General features: G+C 51.0%; 1 protein-coding gene across 34 annotated transcripts in view; it reads left to right on the forward strand.

Moving 5' to 3' along the window:
• Plekha6 (pleckstrin homology domain containing, family A member 6) overlaps window positions 1-19,092 on the forward strand; it is a 141,404-nt gene extending 122,312 nt beyond the window's left edge. For 23 of the 34 annotated variants that reach the window (XR_003955328.1, XR_003955331.1, XR_003955329.1 and 20 more), the window contains 10 exons: window positions 537-648; window positions 904-1,043; window positions 1,904-2,053; window positions 3,127-3,256; window positions 3,431-3,537; window positions 8,009-8,185; window positions 9,363-9,530; window positions 9,611-9,744; window positions 10,220-14,700; window positions 15,366-19,088. Coding sequence is in view for 9 of the 34 variants with exons in the window: in XM_006529534.4 (XP_006529597.1) it covers window positions 537-648; window positions 904-1,043; window positions 1,904-2,053; window positions 3,127-3,256; window positions 3,431-3,537; window positions 8,009-8,185; window positions 9,363-9,530; window positions 9,611-9,744; window positions 10,220-10,365; window positions 14,577-14,692 (1,380 nt within the window). In the remaining 25 variants the exon portion in view is untranslated. Of the gene's footprint in view, window positions 1-536; window positions 649-903; window positions 1,044-1,903; window positions 2,054-3,126; window positions 3,257-3,430; window positions 3,538-8,008; window positions 8,186-9,362; window positions 9,531-9,610; window positions 9,745-10,219; window positions 14,701-15,365 lie in introns of all 34 variants that reach the window. The other 11 variants (XM_006529534.4, XM_006529536.4, XM_030253991.1 and 8 more) reach the window with 7 other exon arrangements.
• Window positions 19,093-19,521: the final 429 nt, after the last annotated feature.

The raw sequence follows: 19,521 nt of genomic DNA on the forward strand, positions 1-19,521 counted from the left end.
AGCTAGCTCTAATAGAATGCAGCTCATGTCTAGGCTGTTCGAATGGGAAAATTAAAAAACAAACAAACAAACAAAAACAAAGACCAAAAGCACTGGAAATCTTGTCCCACGGAGAACAAAACATATCTTCCGATCCCCCAGGGGGTTTGGTAGGGGCTCCTCACTCTTGCTTCTAGGGCCTTGGCTTTTCTGTGGACACATTTTATATTAAAGAGGCTTAGAGCCGGGCATGGTGGCGCACGCCTTTGATCCCAGCACTTAGGAGGCAGAAGCAAGCAGATTTCTGAGTTCGAGGCCAGCCTGGTCCACAAAGCGAGTTCCAGGACAGCCAAGGCTATACAGAGAAACCCTGTCTCAAAAAACAAAACAAAACAAAACAAAAACAAACAAACAAACAAAACAAACAAAAGAAGCTGAGACTTCTCACAAGAAAGATTGCTACCCAGGAAGAGGATGTGCGGGCAGGAGCTCGGGGTTCAGGGGCCTCTATTAGGGCAGGGCTGGCCCATCCCTGATTCACTCTGCGGCTATTTCAGAATGAGGTGCTCAATCGGCAAATCCAAAAGGAGATCTGGAGGATCCAGGATGTGATGGAAGGGCTGAGGAAGAACAACCCCTCTCGGGGCACTGACACAGCCAAGCACAGAGGTAGGTACTCCGGCACCCCTGCCAACTCACACCAAAGGACCCATGGGTGACTTTAGAGCTAACCTGGAGCCCAGGTCTTCAGGCTGGCTCTCTTTGACACATCAGAGGCTACAGTGTCAACTCTCTTCACTGCCTAGGGTTCCAGCCTATGGCCCTAAGCCATGGAGGGCCTCCTCTCCTTCCTCCACCCCTTGTGACTGTGTGTATGCTGAGATGTTCCTCCCTCGACTCTACCCTTCTCTTCTGTTTCCCCAGGAGGACTTGGACCGTCAGCCACCTACAGCTCCAACAGCCCAGCCAGCCCTCTCAGCTCTGCCAGCCTTACCAGTCCCCTGAGCCCCTTTTCAATGGTGTCTGGCTCTCAGGGTTCTCCCACTAAGCCAGGGTCCAGTGAGGTAAGCTGGGAAAACAGCACAAGAAAGATGGGGGGCAAGAAGACCAGCTCTGGATCCCAGGAAAGGACATACAGTCTGCTATCTCTTCCCCAGGGGCCCCATTCTAGCGTTTGGTTCATGGTATCTGGAATCATTCTCACACTGGTTTTCCCTTGGGGTTTCCCCTACGGGCACTCCCATCTCTGCCTGCCCTCTTTAGCTGCCCCACAAGGAAGTCTTCCTGAACCCCAAAATGGTTAGCACAGATTCCCCCATGCTTGACGGGAACTTAAACCAGGAATGTCCCAAGGTGAGGGGGTTGAGCTGTTTGCTAGTCAGTCAGGAAGTGCTCATTGGGATGGAATGAAGCTCTTAAAAAGGTACCCAGGCAGGCCCTGGGGTCCTTTGTTCAGAGAGACAGCATCTAACAAGGACCCGTCCATAGCAGGTTGCAACCTACAGGAGAGATCAGTTAAATCTCAGCAATGAGTTATATGGTTCAGACTCTGGTACTCCAGTGGAAGACGGGGTAGAACTTAATGGGACCATGGTGCGTCTGGATAGTGTGAGGCCCAATGGAGTGCACCCAAGAGAGACAGAGGAGGCAAAGATGCAGAATGGGGACGTCCTAGCAGGCCGGGATGTATGGGGGAGCTTTGGAATGCTGGGGAGCTGTGTACAAGGGTGAGCAGGAAGGACTCCGTGGCCAGGCAGAGGGCTGCCAGTGGAGTTGGGGCTCCGCCAGGGCAGGGTGGGGTGCAGTGCCCAGTCCTGGGGCATAGTTCACTGGATAAGACTATCTGGCTCCTGCTAACTCTCTCTTCTGCTCTCACAGTGGCTGCTCTTCTTCTTCCTAATGCTCTGGCTTCTCTCTGCCTCAGGAACCTGGCCCACCTCGGCCACCCCTCCCCAAAGCCTACGTCCCCCTGGAATCTCCTCCCACCGTCCCTCCACTCCCCAATGAGAGCCGCTTCTGGCCATACCCCAACTCCCCTTCCTGGCATCGAAGTGGCGAGACAGCCAAGGGCCAGGTACCCAGCATCCTTGGGTTTTGGAGGGTGGGACGGTGCAGTATGGGACAAAGACCCAGGCATGGGGCAGGGTAGAGCCCTGGGGTTGTTTTCCCAATCATTCCCTCAGAACTCTATGCCTTCTGGGCCCTGGAGGCACAGTCTCACAGGTCAGCTTCCCTTCTGTTTTCTGGGGACGGTGGGAAAATGAATTACAATCCTACCCAACCCTGGCTCGTGAGCATCTGATGATCACAGGTTCAGATCCTTACCAACATGATTAAACCAAAGGAGATGGAGTGACACCCTCTCCAGCCCCTGCTACCCCTTGCCCACCTCAGACTCCAGTCTCTCCTGTTCTTGTTCTGCCTCTGGCTTGATCTCACTGCGTCTCATGGGCCTCTAGTATAAGGCCTGCATCTGTTCTGGGTCCTTAGTCAGGACAGAGTGTACAGTTAGACTTGGTTGTTTGTTATTGAGAGACCCGTTAGCCAGGCTCTGCTTTATATGGTTTGTGTAGCTGACAGGCAGACAGGCAGAAGAGTTGGTGTTGCCCGTAGCTGCTACACCATGAAGTAGACAAGACTTAACTATCACCCAGGCTTCCGGCCTGGTGACTGCTGAGGTTTTAGGCTCTAGTTTTATTCTTATATTCTGAATTTTCTATGAGGCTTAGAATCTCTGACTGTGCAACAGAAAGAGGTTGCTCATAGTGTGCCTGAGGCCTCAAGTCTCTGCAAACCCACAGACAAACACCTTTTTCACGTCCTCAGAGTCCTGGAATCAAGGACAGCCTGATTCTGTTTGAAACAGTCTGTGTGGATCCTGGCAGGATCCTCAGAGATCTTAGGATTTGTAGCCCACTCTGGTGACTCCTCCTGTGATCTAAAGCCCACAGACCATCTGTGTTTCTTCAGGCTTTCCAAGTTACCTGGGTTGGGCAGAGACCTCTCTGAGTCATCCTTACCAGCTGGTATCTGCACAGTTTCCCTGCTCGCTCCGTCTTAAAGGACTTGAAGGAAGGCATTAAGGAAACCAAATCTCTAGCGTTCACCCTAACACCAGCTGTCTGTCCTCTCACCCCTTCCTCCCAGCCCAAAACAGGCTATGAGACAAGCAAGAAAGACCCGAGCCAGACATCACCCCTGGGTACCCCTAGAGATATCAACCTGGTACCCACCAGACAAGAGGTGGAGGCAGAGAAGCAGGCAGCTCTCAACAAAGGTATGCTTCCGCCCATACTTGCCTTAAAAAGCTGAGGTTCTTCCTCATGCTGGAGGGGTGTGCTCACCTACCCTAGGCCTCAGTGGGGAGAGCGATCAGGCCTCTCCTTAAGAAGCAGATGCTCTGGCCCTGCTTCCCACAAGGACTCCCCCTGGCTGCTCTGTCTTCCTGTAGTTGGCATTGTACCCCCTCGGACCAAATCTCCTGCTGAGGAGGAGTTGACACCATCAGCAGTGGTGAGAAGGACCACGAATGGACTCACCAATGGCCTCTCCTCACGGGTAAGTGCCCACACTAGTCACGACGCGGAACTAGGGGAGAAGGTAGAGCTCGTGGGAGGGAGAACCGTCCCTCGTGGACATGTCAAGGGTCAAGGAAGATGAGCATCGTAAATGCATGAGAGGGTTTAGCGTTCTCATAGCACGCTGTTGGCAGGACGAAGCTGGAAGAACAGAGGTCAGGGTGAAGTACACACAGTGTTAGTTTCCTAGGGCCCTGGGAGTTGACAGATTACCACACAGATTAGTGATTTAAAACAACACAGCTTTATACTCCCAGTTCTGGGGGCCAGAAGTCCAAAGTCAAGGTGCCACCCATGTTGGCTCCTTTGGGAATCTGAGAGACTCTGTCCTGCGCCTCGCCTGTGAACAGTGGTTCCCAGCAGTGCTTAGTACCCTCTTTGGATTTTGGATCCCTAAATTCATGATGACCTTGATGACAACTGTAGAAACCTTCTTCCAAAAAAGGGGCATAGTATCAGGCATGGGGTGAGGGGCTATGGTTTAAAGATATCTTTTGGGGTCACTATTCAACAACTCTAGTGCCAAATTTCATGCCATTCTACTTGGAAAGTGCTCATTCTATTCCAAGAACCCCAAAATCTCCATTTATAATGTAATTAACCTTAATACTAAAATCTCATCTAACCATTATTAGCTCAGACTTATTCTCAAGTCTCACATCTCCAGCCAGGCCTGGGGGCTCATGCCTAGAACGCCAGGAGTCGAGAGGCTGAGGCTACATAGTGAGTTCAAGCCCAGCCTTGATTACAGGCTGAGATCCTGCCGCAAGAAACAAAGACAAGGGGGCCGGAGAGATGGCTCAGTGATTAAGAGCACGGACTGCTCTTCTGAAGGACCTGAGTTCAAATCCCAGCAACCACATGGTGGCTCACAACCATCCGTAATGAGATCTGATGCCCTTCTTCTGGTGTGTCTGAAGACAGCTACCGTGTACTTAGATATAACAATAAATAAACCTTTAAAAAGGAAAAAGCAAAGAAACAAAGACAAACAGGATTAGAGGGATGGCTCAGCAGGTAAAGTTCTTGCTGCAGAAGCAGAGGGACCTGAGTTCAGATCCCCCCAAACCCGTCCAAAAGTCATGCATGACAGCATTTTCTTGTAATCCCACACTTGGGGGTGCAAAGACAAACATATCCAAGAGACTCCCTGTCACCAGTGTAGCCGAAACAGGGAGCTGCAGGGTCAGTGAGAGTCTGTCTCAAGAAGTGACTAGGAGCTGTAGAGGAAGACACTTGGAGTCAGTCTCTAACATCTGCCCAGGCATGCACAAGTGGGTGTACCCTCACCCAAATGTGTGCACAGTGTGGCTCGGCCTCCACACAGAAAATAAGCCCTGCAATTCACACTCTGAACCATCTCTAGCATGACAGGCATGGAACTCTAGATAGTGTTCATTATGGGGCAGAATTCCTCTCTACACATGGGACTTGAAAACGAGTTCACCTGCTTCTAAAATACAATGACGTGAGATAAGCTTTCTTTTTGAAAAGTTATGTACTTGTTCATTTACATGTGTGTGGATGCCAGTGTACATGTGTGATGGTCAGAGGGCAACTTTGCAGGATCGGTTCTCCCCTTCCACCTTGTTAGGCAGGGTCTCCCGTACTTCTGTTGCTGGGCTGGACACGCAGGCTAACTGGTGTGTCCAGGTGATCCCATTGTCTCTGCCTCCCATCTCGGAGTGGCAATGCTAGGATTACAGGTTGGTGTCGCCACATCCAGCTTTTTGTATGGGTTCCAGGAATCGAACTTGCGTCATTGGTCTTGTACAGCGAGCACTTTCAGCCACTAACCTATCTCCCTGGCTCCCAGATAACCTTCTTGTCCCCAAAGGAGAAATGAGAAGGAATAAAGAAATCTCCAGCCTCAAGCAGCTTTCCCCCTCAGTGCTGAGAGTCAAACCTCAGAGCCTTGTGCACACTGGCCGAATGCTATACATCTCAGCCACAGCCTCGGGTTCTGTGGCCTTTTGGGGCTCACTGTCCTGCCTATGGGTGGGTGAAGGCTCCACCAGCCCTTGTTGCCAGACCTGTCTCTCTGGCCTCAAGGTCTGTAGTCAAGGCTTTCTCTGGGGGTCAGCCTGCCTTTTTCTTGAGGGGGTAGCTGACATTTGTGGCTAGGAAGTTCTGCTAGCCAATTCACCCCCCAGAAATCTGATAGCTTTCCCCCCAACATTTTCATTTTGTCTGTAAACTGGCAGAGTTTGTCCTGAGAGCATTCTCACAAGTGCATGTGGCTCTGCTTAAGGGGAACCCGTGTGTTGTGGGGTGTCTGTGGAGCTTTCTTGAGTGGTCCGTCTCTATTTCTAGCTCCTGGGATGCTTGACTGGATCATCAGTCATGTCTTAGTCTTTTCAGCAAGATATACCTGGGCCTCTTAAAGGGTGTTCTTCCCCAACAATGAGTGGCCAGTTTCTCTTTGGTCATGTTCTTCAGCATTCTTCTTGGAACACTTTCCAGCTAACTCTGCAGGCTGTCTACTCACCAGCTCTGCTTTCCAGCCCACAGCCAAGCACATTCAGCCACATTTATGCCATTGGTGGCAAGTTTATCCAACAATGTGCCCCTTGCTTCCTTCTGCAACTTTGCTTGAAGTACCCTTAACATCCACCTGTCTCTCTCTCTCCCTCCCTCCCTCCCTCCCTTCCTCCATCTCTCTCTCTCTCTCTCTCTCTCTCTCTCTCTCTCTCTCTCTCTCTCTCTCTGTGTGTGTGTGTGTGTGTGTGTGTATATGATTTGTGTGTGTGTGTGAGTACAGGCACATACCACAGTGCACATGTAGAAGTCAGAGGATTCAGGTATTAGCCCTTGCCTTCCATTTTGTTTGAGACAGAATTTCCTGTTTGGTGTTGTGTAGCCTAGGCTAGTCAGCCCTCAAGCTCCAGAGATTCTCCTGTCTGCCTCTGTCTCCCCACAGGAACACAGGGATTGCATGTGTGTGTGAGTTCTGGGGACTCAGACTGAAGCCTTCATGGGGCTGCTTCCCCCCACCCCCAGCCATCTTTCTATTTCTAGCTCTTCTGCCAGTGAGCATTGTGTTGGTGATATGACTTCACTCTGACAACAGACACCTTCTCTTCTGTTTTTCATTTATTATTTTTATGTTTTTGACAGTGACTCACGATAATAGCCCTTGCTTACCTGAATTTTCTGTGTATACCATGCTCGCCTAGAACTCCCAGAGATCCTCCTGCCTCTGGGTGCTAGGTGCTGGGATTAAAGGTGTGGCCACCGCTCCCAAATTCTCTTCTTTTTTTTTTATTTGCAAGGAAATAATTTTTATTAGGTATTTTCCTCATTTACATTTCCAATGCTATCCCAAAAGTCCCCCATACCCTCCCCCCCACTCCCCTACCCACCCATTCCCACTTTTTGGCCCTGGCACTCCCCTGTCCTGGGGCATATAAAGTTTGCGTGTCCAATGGGCCTCTCTTTCCATTGATGGCCGACTAGGCTATCTTTTGGATACATATGCAGCTAGATTCAAGAGCTCCGGGGTACTGGTTAGTTCATAATGTTGTTCCACCTATAGGATTGCAGATCCCTTTAGCTCCTTGGATACTTTCTCTAGCTCCTCCATTGGGAGCCCTGTGATCCATCCAATAGCTGACTGTGAGCATCCTCTTATGTGTTTGCTAGGCCCCGGCATAGTCTCACAAGAGACAGCTATATCAGGGTCCTTTCAGCAAAATCTTGCTAGTGTATGCAATGGTGTCAGTGTTTGGAGGCTGATTATGGGATGGATCCCCAGATTCTCTTCTTATACTTCCTCTGTCATTTACTAGAGTCATTTTCAAAGTTCCCACTCATGCCTATGAAATCTAAGACTTTCCCCCATTATTCACCTCAAAATTCTCCCAGTCACTTCCCACTTCTTGATTCCAAAGTCTCTTCCACTGTGCTAAGTACTTCCTAGCACTCCATGTCCCAGTATCCCAGTCTTTACAGGGTTCCCAAGGCTCCTGAAACAAACCATCGTGTGCTATGTAGCTTAGAACAACAGAAATCTGTTCTTCACGTATATGGAGTCCCAGTGAAGGTGCTGGCAGGGCTGGTCCCCGCTGACAGTGCTGAGGGAGGCTCTGTCCAGACCTCCCTCCTGTGCTTGGATCCAGTTAATCATACTTGGTGCTTGCTTGCATGCAGATGAATCATTCCAGTCTCGGTCCTCACTGTCACGTGACCCCCTTTCTGCGCTGTGTTGTCATCTTTTCTGTCTTTTACAAGGACTGCTGCTATTGGTTCTAAGTCAGCCTGATTCAGAATGGTGTCATGCTTCCAAATAAGATCATATTTGCAGGCACCAGGGGTCAGAATAAATTCAACATATCTTTCTGGAACCATTGTTCAGGCTATCCACAGAAGGAATATTTCGAGCACAGGCTGAAATGAGAAAGCTAGTGGGTTGGTGAGCACCTACCTGGCAGAGCCTTGTTTCTCCACTACAGCAAGAGCGCCCCAAGAGTGCTGTGTTCTCTGGAGAGGGCAAGGTGAAAATGAGTGTCGAGGAGCAGATGGACCGGATGAGGCGGCATCAGAGCGGTTCCATGAAGGAAAAGCGGAGGAGCCTACAGCTCCCAGCCAGCCCAGCCCCTGAGCCCAGCACCCGGCCTGCCTACAAAGTGGTAATGTCCTCGCAGCTGCCCAGAGGCCCGGGCTCTGCCCTCTGTCCACACAACTTCCCTCAGCCCATGGGCACATGGGACCAGGGAGCTGGAAGACTGAGGGTGACCTAGCAGGGCTCCTGGGATACACCACTGCTAGAGGTGCTTCAGCCTGTGTTTCCTATTTATGCTTGATGAAAGTAATGCCAAATGAATGACAAATGTGTTTGCTGAAATGAAGTATTCAAAAAGTCACTTGTGTTAAGAGCACTTGCTGCTCTTGCAGAGGACTCTTGGCACCCACATCAGATGGTTCATGATTGCCTGTAATTCTAGCTGCAAGAGAGCCAGCACCCTCTTCTGGACTCAGCAGACACTCACATACACATACTTTATGTCAATGTGCACACACACACACACACACATATATACTTAAAAAGGAAAAATTAGATTTAAAAAAATAGTGCAAAATCCACCACATGAAAAGAGTCATCACTTTTACGTGATTCTGACGTGCCTTCTATGTGCTGAGCATTGGCCTGGGTCCCCTGAAGACAGTCATGGTAGCTCCTGGGTCCCCTGAAGACAGCCATAGTAGCTCTCCTAGCAGTGCTGTCCAGGGAATCATCATATTCCTTCATTTAACCCCATCAGTGTTGGCAATGATTTCAAATGTATCACCCATTTTATAGCTAGGGAAATAGAATCAAGAGAAACCAGGAGCTTCCTGGGCCACACCCCTGTAAGAACAGAGGTGGGTGGAGCCAAGGTATCTGTTTAACTTTTCTTTATAGTAGTAGGTTCCAGAAACAGAGAAGAAACAAGATGCAAATTCTACCTTCGTATGGCTTTGCTTGAGTTGATAGGTCAGACCTTCCATAGAATGAAACTATCAGAAATCAATATGGGACACATGGCTTCCACTGCCCATGGGTGCAGTACAGGCTGTGAGCACTGAGAGGAGACACTGATGAGGTCCTGTCTCTGGGCCTTGCTGTAGGCAGGTGTAGGGAAGCAGAGGGAAAGGAGGGTGGCTCTGTAGTGCAGGCTACGAGGGAGCCTGGTCAAGGATGCTGGTCAGGGCAAGGATACAGGGATAGTAAGGATGCTGGTCAGGGCGCATACACAGGAATAGTAGGAACTGCCTGGAGGGAGATGTGGGTAGAAGTGACTTGGTCATGACAGTGCTGTCCCCCAGGTGCGCCGTCACCGCAGCATCCATGAAGTAGACATCTCCAACCTGGAGGCAGCCCTGAGAGCCGAGGAACCTGGTGGTCAGGCATATGAGACACCACGGGAGGAGATCGCGAGGCTCCGCAAGATGGAGCTGGAGCCTCAGCACTACGATGTGGACATCAGTAAGGAGGTGAGTGGGTCCGGGAGGGGCCGTGGCAGGAGGATGGCCTGAATGGGAGGATGCAGGCGGTGACCTTAGACTCTCCACAGCTCTCTACTCCAGACAAAGTCCTCATCCCTGAACGGTACATTGACCTGGAACCTGACACTCCCTTGAGCCCGGAGGAGTTGAAGGAGAAGCAGAAGAAGGTGGAGAGGATCAAGACGCTCATTGCCAAATCCAGGTAATAGGCCTAGGCGAGCCAGCCACTCCACTGCCCTCCCTGTACCCAGGTTCCTTGGGCACTAGGTATCTCGGAGGCACCTTGCCTCCCCAGGGTAGAGAAAATAAAAGCAGTGGCCAGAGGCAGCAGACTATACCCAGACATCTGGCAGAAATGAGGATGCTGGTCTGGTCCCTAGAAAGACCTGCTGGGCTTGTGCACAAACCAGAGGGTGCCTCTCTGCTCATCCTCCGCCCCTTCAAGGCTGCCCCACATGTTCACTTGAACCTTTGAAAATTCATTTGAGAACATTGAGGGTAGGGGTCCTAACAGTCTTGCCAGGGTCTCCCTCACTCCTAGGGACAGCCTTGCTGGGCACCAGAGGCTGCACACTCAAAGGCCCCTGGCCCTCCCCACCAACCTCAGCGCAGGCCTCCCCAAGCCAATTGGACCATGCTGTCCCTCCCTCCATGTCTGTGTGTCTGTGCCTCTTCAGTATGCAGAACGTGGTGCCCATCGGCGAGGGGGACTCTGTGGACGTGCCCCAGGACTCAGAGAGCCAGCTGCAGGAGCAGGAGAAGCGGATTGAAATCTCCTGTGCCCTGGCGACCGAGGCCTCCCGCAGGGGCCGCATGCTGTCTGGTGAGAGGGGCTGGGCCTCGCTCCGCCAGGGACACCAGCTGACCAGGTGTAGGGGAGGAAGTGCAGCATTGCCAGGGGGGCAGGCTCAGGAGAGACGCCAGGCCAAGGAGGTGGTTCATAGGGTCAGACCGAGCATTCACTAAGCACTGGGTTTGTGCTAGGCTCAGTACGAAGGGGCCAGAGTGGCCGACCTCCAGGGGCTTAGCTGTCATGATGCTCACAGCCACTTTATAGAGGACTGGTCAGAGGCGGCAGGGAACTTGGGGCCATGTGCCTCTGGAAAGTCACAGAGAAGGCAATGGCACTTCCTTAGGAAGCATAATCACACTTACCACCATGGCTGAGAGGACTAGGTGTTTAGGATTCCTTCTGCTTTTCTTCCTTGCTACATGCAAACAGAAGAATGGAAAGATGATCCCCCTCCTTCCCCTCCCCCCCAAAAAAGACAAGGCAGACAAGGACTTGAGAGCTATTTCATCTCTATCTTGGCTGCTGATCCAACTTAACTTTCCTAAGAAGAGACCTGCTAGGAAGAGGAAGTGACTTCACACTGACACAAAGGTCCCAATTAGATACCATAGAGGTGAAGTCACTGGACTGACTTCCACAGGCTAGAGTAGCCTCCTGGAGGAGGGGAATGTGGCCCGGCTTTCAATGAAGGGGAGTCTGTATGAATGGGAGGGGCAGATAAGGTCGTGGTTAGCTTCATCCACACATAATAGGACCATCTTCTTTTGTTTCGTTTTTGAGACAGGGTCTGGCTATGTAACTCAGCCTGGCCTAGAACCTTAGGTCTTCCTGCTTAAGCTTCTGAGTGCTGGGATTATTGGCACACACCACCACGCCCACAAAGTGTGGACTTTAGTGGCCACAGTTAGGAGGAATGATATGAAGTCGGCCGTGGCTTAAGGTGATGAGCAGAAGTGAGAGAGACCAGGTTACAGGCCACGGTTACGCTAGTCCTGACGAGGCAGGAGCAAGCAGATAAAGATGGAATCAGGAGGGATGGGGCTCCAAGCCTTCATTTCCTCAGTGGTAAAATTCAGAACACCTGCCTTCAGTTCAGATGGTGCAAGGGTCAGAAGCAGCCGAAGGCAGCCCCTCACCAAGTGCCTGGTGTTTAGTGCTGGGACAACGGTGATGCTGCGGTGCTCGGTAGAGATGCTTGAACCAGTAAGAGCTGAAGTTGAAACGAGACCCCTCTGTGCCGTTTCTAACTTGATATATGTACGTTACAACCAGAGGGCTGTCAGTCACAACAAAGAAAGTATCAGTTAAACCTCCAGGGAGAAGCTGATGTAATTAGGAACAATGAACTTCAGGATGGAGGGCTGGGGAGGCACTGGAGGTCGCAGGTGCTCCAGTGTCCGGCTCTGCACAGACAGGTGCTGAGAGCTATGAGGGGCCATCTCCTTTCCTGGAGCTAAGGCAGCAGAACCAGTTTAGCTGCAGAGTAGGATGCTGTCCTTACTTTTCAAAAGTAACTCGAACTGACATTGAACTTGAGTCAAATTCCACATGCTTTGAGCAAAAGGTACTTCCCATTTCAAGAGGGTAGCACATAGCATGCTTAAAAACTCCCCCTGCCCTGCCACGGATCTGGCTTTCTGCATTGTTACCCAACAGTCCAGGTTTCATGGAAACAAACCTCTGGGGCCTATCCGATTTCCCTTGACAATACACGGGCTTACATTTCAGGGTCTGTGTGCTGAAAGCAAATGGTCATCGTGCTATTGCCAAAACCTCCAACAATTCAAAAAATGGCTATGGGAGCACCAGACCTCAGCCCTAGCCCGCTGCCCCGCTATCCTTGGCCCATGGCCTGGAGGCCCTAGAGCAAGCACTACTCCTGGGCACATGGGTGTGGATTAGCAGCGTGGGCGTAGGTTCATACCCAGGACACTGGGAGGGAGAGTGGCTGGGCATAGGTCCCAAGAGCAGCAGGCTTGGCATGGGTGTGTGTGTCATGGACAACCTAATCAGTGAGTGCTCTGTTTGTAAGTCTGCCAAACTGCTGTGTGCAGATTCAGTGTATACCATATGAGACGATGCGATGCGGCATTTCTGAGTCTGTGTACCTGGCACAGATGTCATGTATCTGGCAATGTTCGCAGATGTGTATCTGTGTGTATTTAGATGATCTGTGTGGGAGAGAAAGGAATGTTTGAGGGGAAATGTGGGGATGCATCTGCGTGTGTGTGTGTGTGTGTGTGTGTGTGTGTGTGTGTGTGTGTATGCACATCCAGTATGCAGGTAGAGGTAACATCTAGGAATGTGCATATTTATATGTGGCTGGCTTTTCATGTGTCAGGAATGCCATGATCTATCCCGAATGTTGTGCGCAGTGTACACTCTGTAGCACTTGTAAACATATCTGTGCATAGGGGTGGGGTGAATGCACTCATAAATGTGTGTGGCTACTCACGCATGCAAATACTCACGCTTTGAAGTGCCACATCTGTCCAACATGTGCTTACCACACACTTGAACTTAACGCATTTTAGTGGGTATAGTCAATATATATTTCACGTGTCTGTTTCGTTAAAGAGATGATATTCACATAACTGTCGTCTTTTCCTTCCTCAGTTAATACTGTCAGTATCCCTATGCCCCTGACTTGTGTTGAAGGCATGAGCCCAGGAGCTGCTGTCCCTGTGTGACTCTCTCTGTATCTAAGTGTGGTCCCCTCCTGCTCATATGTCATCCTCACTTTTCATAAAGGCGCTGTGCTCTCTTCATTTGTGCCTTCTTAGAGCTATGCAGGGCCTTTCAATGCCCCCTCTGTCCCTTTTCCAGCCCCGGCTTTCTATTTCCAATCTGAGGCTCAGAACACCAACAGGTCAGCACTTGTTAGAACTCAGAATAACAGTGGCCGGATCCACAGAACTCTGTAGGTAGATGTTAGAACATTTTGGCTTCCCAGGGAGCCTCTTTGCTTTCTTGTCGGGGTTATTGACAGGTTTAGAATCTGAACATGACCCATGAGTAACACTTCTTCGGTAATATACACATGAATGTGTTGGGAAGCATTTGTGAGTGGTTTTGCCTATGAGATGACAGGTATGTTGGATCACATGGAAGTACCGAGGCTTGAAAGTGAACAAACACATATTTGAGTTGTGTAAGATGAGTGTACCCATGTGGTGCTGTCAGATCCCGGGCATAATAGCATTATATGAAGGAGACCTGAGCTCACAACCACTGGAAGCAACCTGGGCTATACACATCCTGGGGATATGCCCATAGCAACAACAGGAGCCTGTAGCAAGAGCAGGAGCCACATGGGCCCTGTTGCACAGAGCTCAGAGAAGGCGATGATGCCCATGCCAGGGTAGGAAGCAAGGAGTTGGAAGTTTAATGGCGCATCTTGGAGATGCGGCGTGACTCCTGGCCGAGGTCTGGTTCTTCTCCTAGCCCAAGTGGGGACGCTCTCTCTGCCATCCTTCTGCCTTGGCTATACCGAGGATGCGCAAGAGTCTGGTGTCCTCCTAGAGGACTCTCCTGTTACTGTCTTTCCCCTTTGCTGTTCTTCACATGAAATGATGATAATAAAGTAAAATCACGTCAGTCCAAACGTCACAGTTTTAAAGTTCAAAATGACTTCCCAAGTGTGGCCTGCAGGTCCTCTGCCGGATCGGTCGGAACAGGTTCTCACGTGATCGTGGGGAGGTTCATTCTGAGCCGCTAGTCCCGCCGAGACTTTATGCTAGTCAGGAAACTGTGTTCTCTGGAAAGGATTATCCTGCTGGCTGTCCTACCTCTCTGTTAAGTGGCGGCCCGATGCCGTGGACTGGTGTGATTTTATTGCACTATTAATCATTATCATGGGTGAAGCTGCCGTAGATGGTGTAAAGTGGCTGGGTCCCCCTTCGTTCTGTCTGCACAGGGTAGAATAAATAAGCCAGTGCGTGGACAGGAAGGGAGTCTTTATCCCAGAATGGGGTTCAGCCTGGAGCACCATCACCCAGCTTCTTAGCGGAGCCTGGGTGTGGCCGGATCTCCTCTGGGATCTCTCTATTCTCCACTGCACCCTGGGAATTAAGGACAGCTATGCCTCTGCTTGAGCAAGCTTCCCAGCCCACCTTTTCTCTCTGCTTGCCTCCCTGCCTCGCTCCCTGCCCGGGGAGTGGCCTCGCTTGCTCTGGGCACCCAGTCTCCTCCCCTAGCATCCTTTGTCTCCTATTCACTCCCCTGTTCATTTCTGTTTCCAGTGCAGTGTGCCACCCCCAGCCCTCCCACCTCCCCTGCTTCCCCGACTCCACCAGTCAACCCCCTCTCGTCTGACCGCCCACGGGGCGCCGACAGCAGCCATACCATGCGGGTCTGAGCTCTGACGTAAGCACTTTTCTACTGTATTTCATGCACCCCAGGGAGGGGACCCTTCCCCCACCCCACTGAGTCATGATACCCTCCCATTGCTTCTCCCCATCCTGGTGCCCTGTGCGCAATGTTCCCTTCCATTTGTCCGCTTGAGCCACCAATGTCTCCGAGCAGTACTGGCTGCAGGTGACTGGCGATGCTGCTTCTTAGATATGGTGATGCCAATGACTCTGCTTCTTTGCAAGCAGAAGAGAATGGTGCTAATCCCACACCTGTCTGTTGCTCGGGAAGGTACTTCCCTGGCCCCCTACCTCCGTATCTGCCACCCCATACTTCCGGTCTGCTAATCAGCTTCATTCCCCAGCAAGATCCCCAGCAACCCTGCCACAGAACCCTAAGAAGGCCCCTAGCAGCCGAGTCTCCACTCCCAGACATTAATGTAACTGAGGGCAGCACTCAAGTAGCATAGCCTTGCTCTTCCTTCCCACCAAAGCACAGAGCCTTGTATCCAGAATGGAGTGGGCAGGGAAACCCTGACTACTTACCCTCCTTTCCACTCTGTCCAGGTTAGGGAAGGAATGGCTCCCCAGCTCTTTGTAACGAAGCATTTTATTCTCTAGAGAAGCTGGCTGGAGCTTGCCACCCTGGGATCACTTCTCACTGGCTTTTCTTTTTTCTAGTGCAAGCCCTGGCTGAGGCCAATGCTGTGAAGCTCCACAGAGCCACCTTCTGATAGCATCCATTGCACACCTGGGGCTCTGGCTTCTCACCCTGGCCTCCTGCCCTTGCACCCACCATGGGAACACGTCAGAGAGCCAGGCTGGGGACCGGGGCTGCTTCATAAAGGAACATGGATGCCTTCAAGTTCACATCTGCTGCCCTTGCCCTGAAGCCTGCACTGTCATGTTATGGTTCTAAGGCAAGACCCGGGCATGGCAAGGCCAGGATGGCGTCCTCTCTGATGCCCCTGTCACGGGGAGCTCAAGTGCAGTTCTGGATGGATTGTGTGGCCCTCCTGCACCATCCCCCGTGGAGTCCATGTGCTGGTGGGAAGCTCATGCTATGGGTGAGGGCTAGAAGTGAAGACAAGACAGACTCCATCCCTTGGAACCCGTACAACACAGCGAGAGGCCAGGTCTTGCCATCACCTTCCTCCCATTCAGTCCCAGCTGCCTCAGCGATGCCCAAGGCTTTGGCACGGCTCTGCTGATGGGTTTCCCAGAGTTCACTGGAGGCCAGCTACCCTGCTTGAGCCAAAGAAGACGATGAGTTCTAGGGAGAGGCTCCTGGGCTCCCAGAGGGGTCAAGTGTGTGACAGAGAGACGACAGCAGGTCTGCACAGTGTCTGAGGGCAAGTTGGAAGCAAGGAGCAAGATGGAAGAGAAAAGAGGCTTAGAGAGTGAAGGAAGAGAAGGCAGACGCTTTTCACAAGCAACAGGGATGTAAAGAAGGAGGGAAATGGGAAGGGAGAATAGAAATGGCTTCCCTAGTGTGGAGCCTTAGGTCAGTGCCAAGCAGAGGGGCTGTCACCTCTGTACCTTCACGTCTTCCTCGGGAGCAGGAGGCGCCAGGAGGACTCATGCCAGGCACATGCCAGCTCCAACTGAGGTGCTTGGTAGCAAGGTATGAGGTAAGGGGTTGTTAGAGTGCTATAGCCTGTGAGATGGTCCTATCTGTGTCAAGGCCTGCTGTCTCTCTCCCAGGGTCATAGGCAGAGAGAAGACGGTCTCATATGAAGTCTGTCAGCCTTGGGGCCTTACCTAGCCAGTTTAAACCCGGAAAGTACTGTGGGCTGACTGAGGTTTGCCCTCGGAGGAGGAATGAGGAATTAACTGTGAGGCCAAGTTCTAGGTCCTTCCTTCTCATCTCAGGCATCTAGAGCAGGGCCAGATGCTTTCCTCCACCCCACCTGCCCAGGGAGGACAGGACAGGGAGAGACCCTAGCAGAGCAGAATCTTCCTCTAGCCCACCTACCGTGCGTGAATGTAGCCAGACAGCAGCAAAGGAAGGCTAGCTTCAGACACCAAGCCACCAGACCTGCTCTCCACACATTTTTGCCCAGAGACTTCAGCCTGAACATCAGTGGCCCAGGAAACAACTGCATCAGCTCCCATCAATCCATCACCACTCCGTCATGGTCGGGACAGTTACTGGTTCATATGCAAGTAAAGATGACAATTCTTTCAACAAATACTAGTGAAGCACTCTCTGTGTATCAGGCACTGTTCTAGGTGCTTAGGATATTGTCTTGCTTCTGAGGGACTCTGGATCGGGAGGATTCCACCTGTTTTTGCCTCTCTCTGGCTTCTGGAAAGTGCTCCTTCATGACATCCCCTATCTGCATAGTTCAAGCACCCCAAATCTGCCCCTTCCTCCTTAAAGACTGGTAGATGGGATCAGCTCCCAGGTTACCCTCTCTCCCCATACCCTCTTCCAAAAGAAACAAAATGTTAGGGCTTTCCCCGTCGTTGTCTCTCCTTTTTTTAAAAAGTGGTATTTTTTAGAAATACATGTGGAATACCAAGAAATGTCTTTGCCTCCCCACCACTCTCACCTACATTTCATAAAGCTGGCTCTTTATGTTGCTTTACATGGCCTTAATATATGTTTTATGGAAGTGATCATGTCATAGTATCCATGTAATATATTTGTCTGGATGTCAACCCTTTCCTCAGCTCCTGCCCCAACCTGTTTTTCTGTCCACGTCATTTTTAGCATATTCAAGCCACACCCCTTGCCTTTTTGATCCAAAGAAGGGGAGAGGAAAGATTTATTTTAAAGGCAGACCTATTCTATGCTTTTGTTTAAAAAGCAGATCTATTTTCAAAATGTGCAATGTCTGAAAGGGATTGGTGATGTGTGAGGGACCGGGGTGGCCGTCCCTGGTCCCAGTCTGTGTCCCTTCCTCTACCCCAGTGGCTTCCCTCCCATTACCCAGTCATTGTAAAGGGCTGGTCCCCAGGTTCGCCCGGACTGCATCCTGCAGGAAAAGGACATTCCCTCGAATGTCCTGGTCTAAGAATTTGACTTTACTGTCAACTTTAGGAAGCAGACCAAGGGATGCCAAGCACGTGAGGGAAGCGGGTCGGGCATCTGAGGGAATGTTTACAAGTACAGACGTGCAGTCCCCACATGGCCCCTGGACCACCTCCCATCACCCCTCTGTGAGAAAAGGCCAACAGGTTGCTGGCAGCCATCTTGAAGGATGTCAGTCTGCTCCCTGACAGACCCAAGACACCAGGTGGATCCCTGAGAGTGGGTTGGGGACCCCCTGTGTTCTTTGGTGAATACTAGGAGCTGCCTGGGCCTCTCACAGTTTCTCCTGAGCCCACTCTGTGTCATACCTATTTCCCTCTAAAACTTTTTTTTCCTTGGAGTTATGGCACATCGGTCTGGCATCCAGACTTGAAGCCTGGTTCCTGGCTGGGAAGAGCCCCCACAGTCAATGTCAAAGCCTAAATCTTTCCCAAGAAGGAGCCCTCTGTGCTTTGACAGGCTGGGGGCTGGAGTTCTGCTGTGGCAGCTCAGCTCGGCAAGCTTGCTTTCTGACAGGTGATGTGAGCAAGGAGGTTGGGAAGCTTACAGACCTCTCCCCAGATCTGAAGTGATGTGTTTGGGAATTTGACAGCACTTCTGGCCGGCTTTTGAAGCCTGACCTCCAACTCTGGCATTTGTTGGCCCTCTTCCCAGACTGGAAGCTCTTGCTGTGAGTGAACAGGGCCCAGGCATAGGCCTAGGGCTAAGCACCCCATCTGGGGAAAGTCCTGGCCACCCACACAGGGCCTTCCCAGTGAACACATTACCTCCTCCACCAAAAAAGCCAAAAGGCTGTGATCAGATCAGATACTGCTACCGTCACTTTAAAAGGATTGTTCTCAGGAAGCAAGCTTGCAAGCAGCAAGTGTGCTCTCCTGCCTTTGTGAAAGGCATGTTCTTGGGGCAAGGCTATTGCAAGATGGAATCCTTTCCTTCCCCATTAGGCACCCTCCTCCTGGCAGCTCTTTAAACTAAGGAAAAATACTATATATAAATATATATATACATATCTATTTATGCACATATTTGGGGCCAATTTGGTTTGCTAGTGTTAGACAATAAACCATACAAGGAAATCTATGCTCTCAGTGTCTTTATTTAGTATGGAAGTGACCTTAGACAAAGAGTTAAGGTTAGATGAGCAGCCTCTCTGTTGGGACCACACCGTGGTAGCATCCCCTGAGCATCTGTCTAGCCGACCACCCTCCCCTGGAGAAGGGTCGCCTGGCTGAAGTAGGTGAGAACTTGCTCCCTCCATTCAGTGGCGGCAATCTTACTGGATTAGGTAGGAAGAACCCCAGGGAGCTCTGATTTGTATCTTGCAAGTTTGTATAAACCAATACCGGAAATAAAATGAGTGGTTTGTACCTGTGGTGTGTGTGTGTCCCTCTCTGCATCCGTGTCAGCCTTTCAACTGCTCTGTCCTCAGGCTCCACAACAGGTTACAGATAGGAAAGAGGATCAGGGCTGGGATGGGGTGGGGATGGGGGAACACTAGGCACAATACCTGTGACAGCTCTTCTCTGTCACTACCTCAACTGTGCCCCTCAACTTCTCTCCAAAACAAGTATTCAGAACTTGACGTAGAGAGGGTGTCCTCAGCCTGGAGCCAGGGTAGTTGTCACAAATTAAAGTTGGCTAATAGCAGCATCAGGTGATACCTTCCTTGATTTGCCTCTGATGTTGATGGATAGGAACATAGAAGAAGAAAAAAAATCTTAACTTTGTCAATTACTACGCAGTAATTGACAGCTCTGTGGCTGATTTGGGGCATGAAGGTGTGTGGGTGGTGGGTGGGCG

Source organism: Mus musculus, chromosome 1 (genome assembly GCF_000001635.26).
Source record: "Mus musculus strain C57BL/6J chromosome 1, GRCm38.p6 C57BL/6J".
Taxonomy (NCBI): Eukaryota; Metazoa; Chordata; class Mammalia; order Rodentia; family Muridae; genus Mus; species Mus musculus.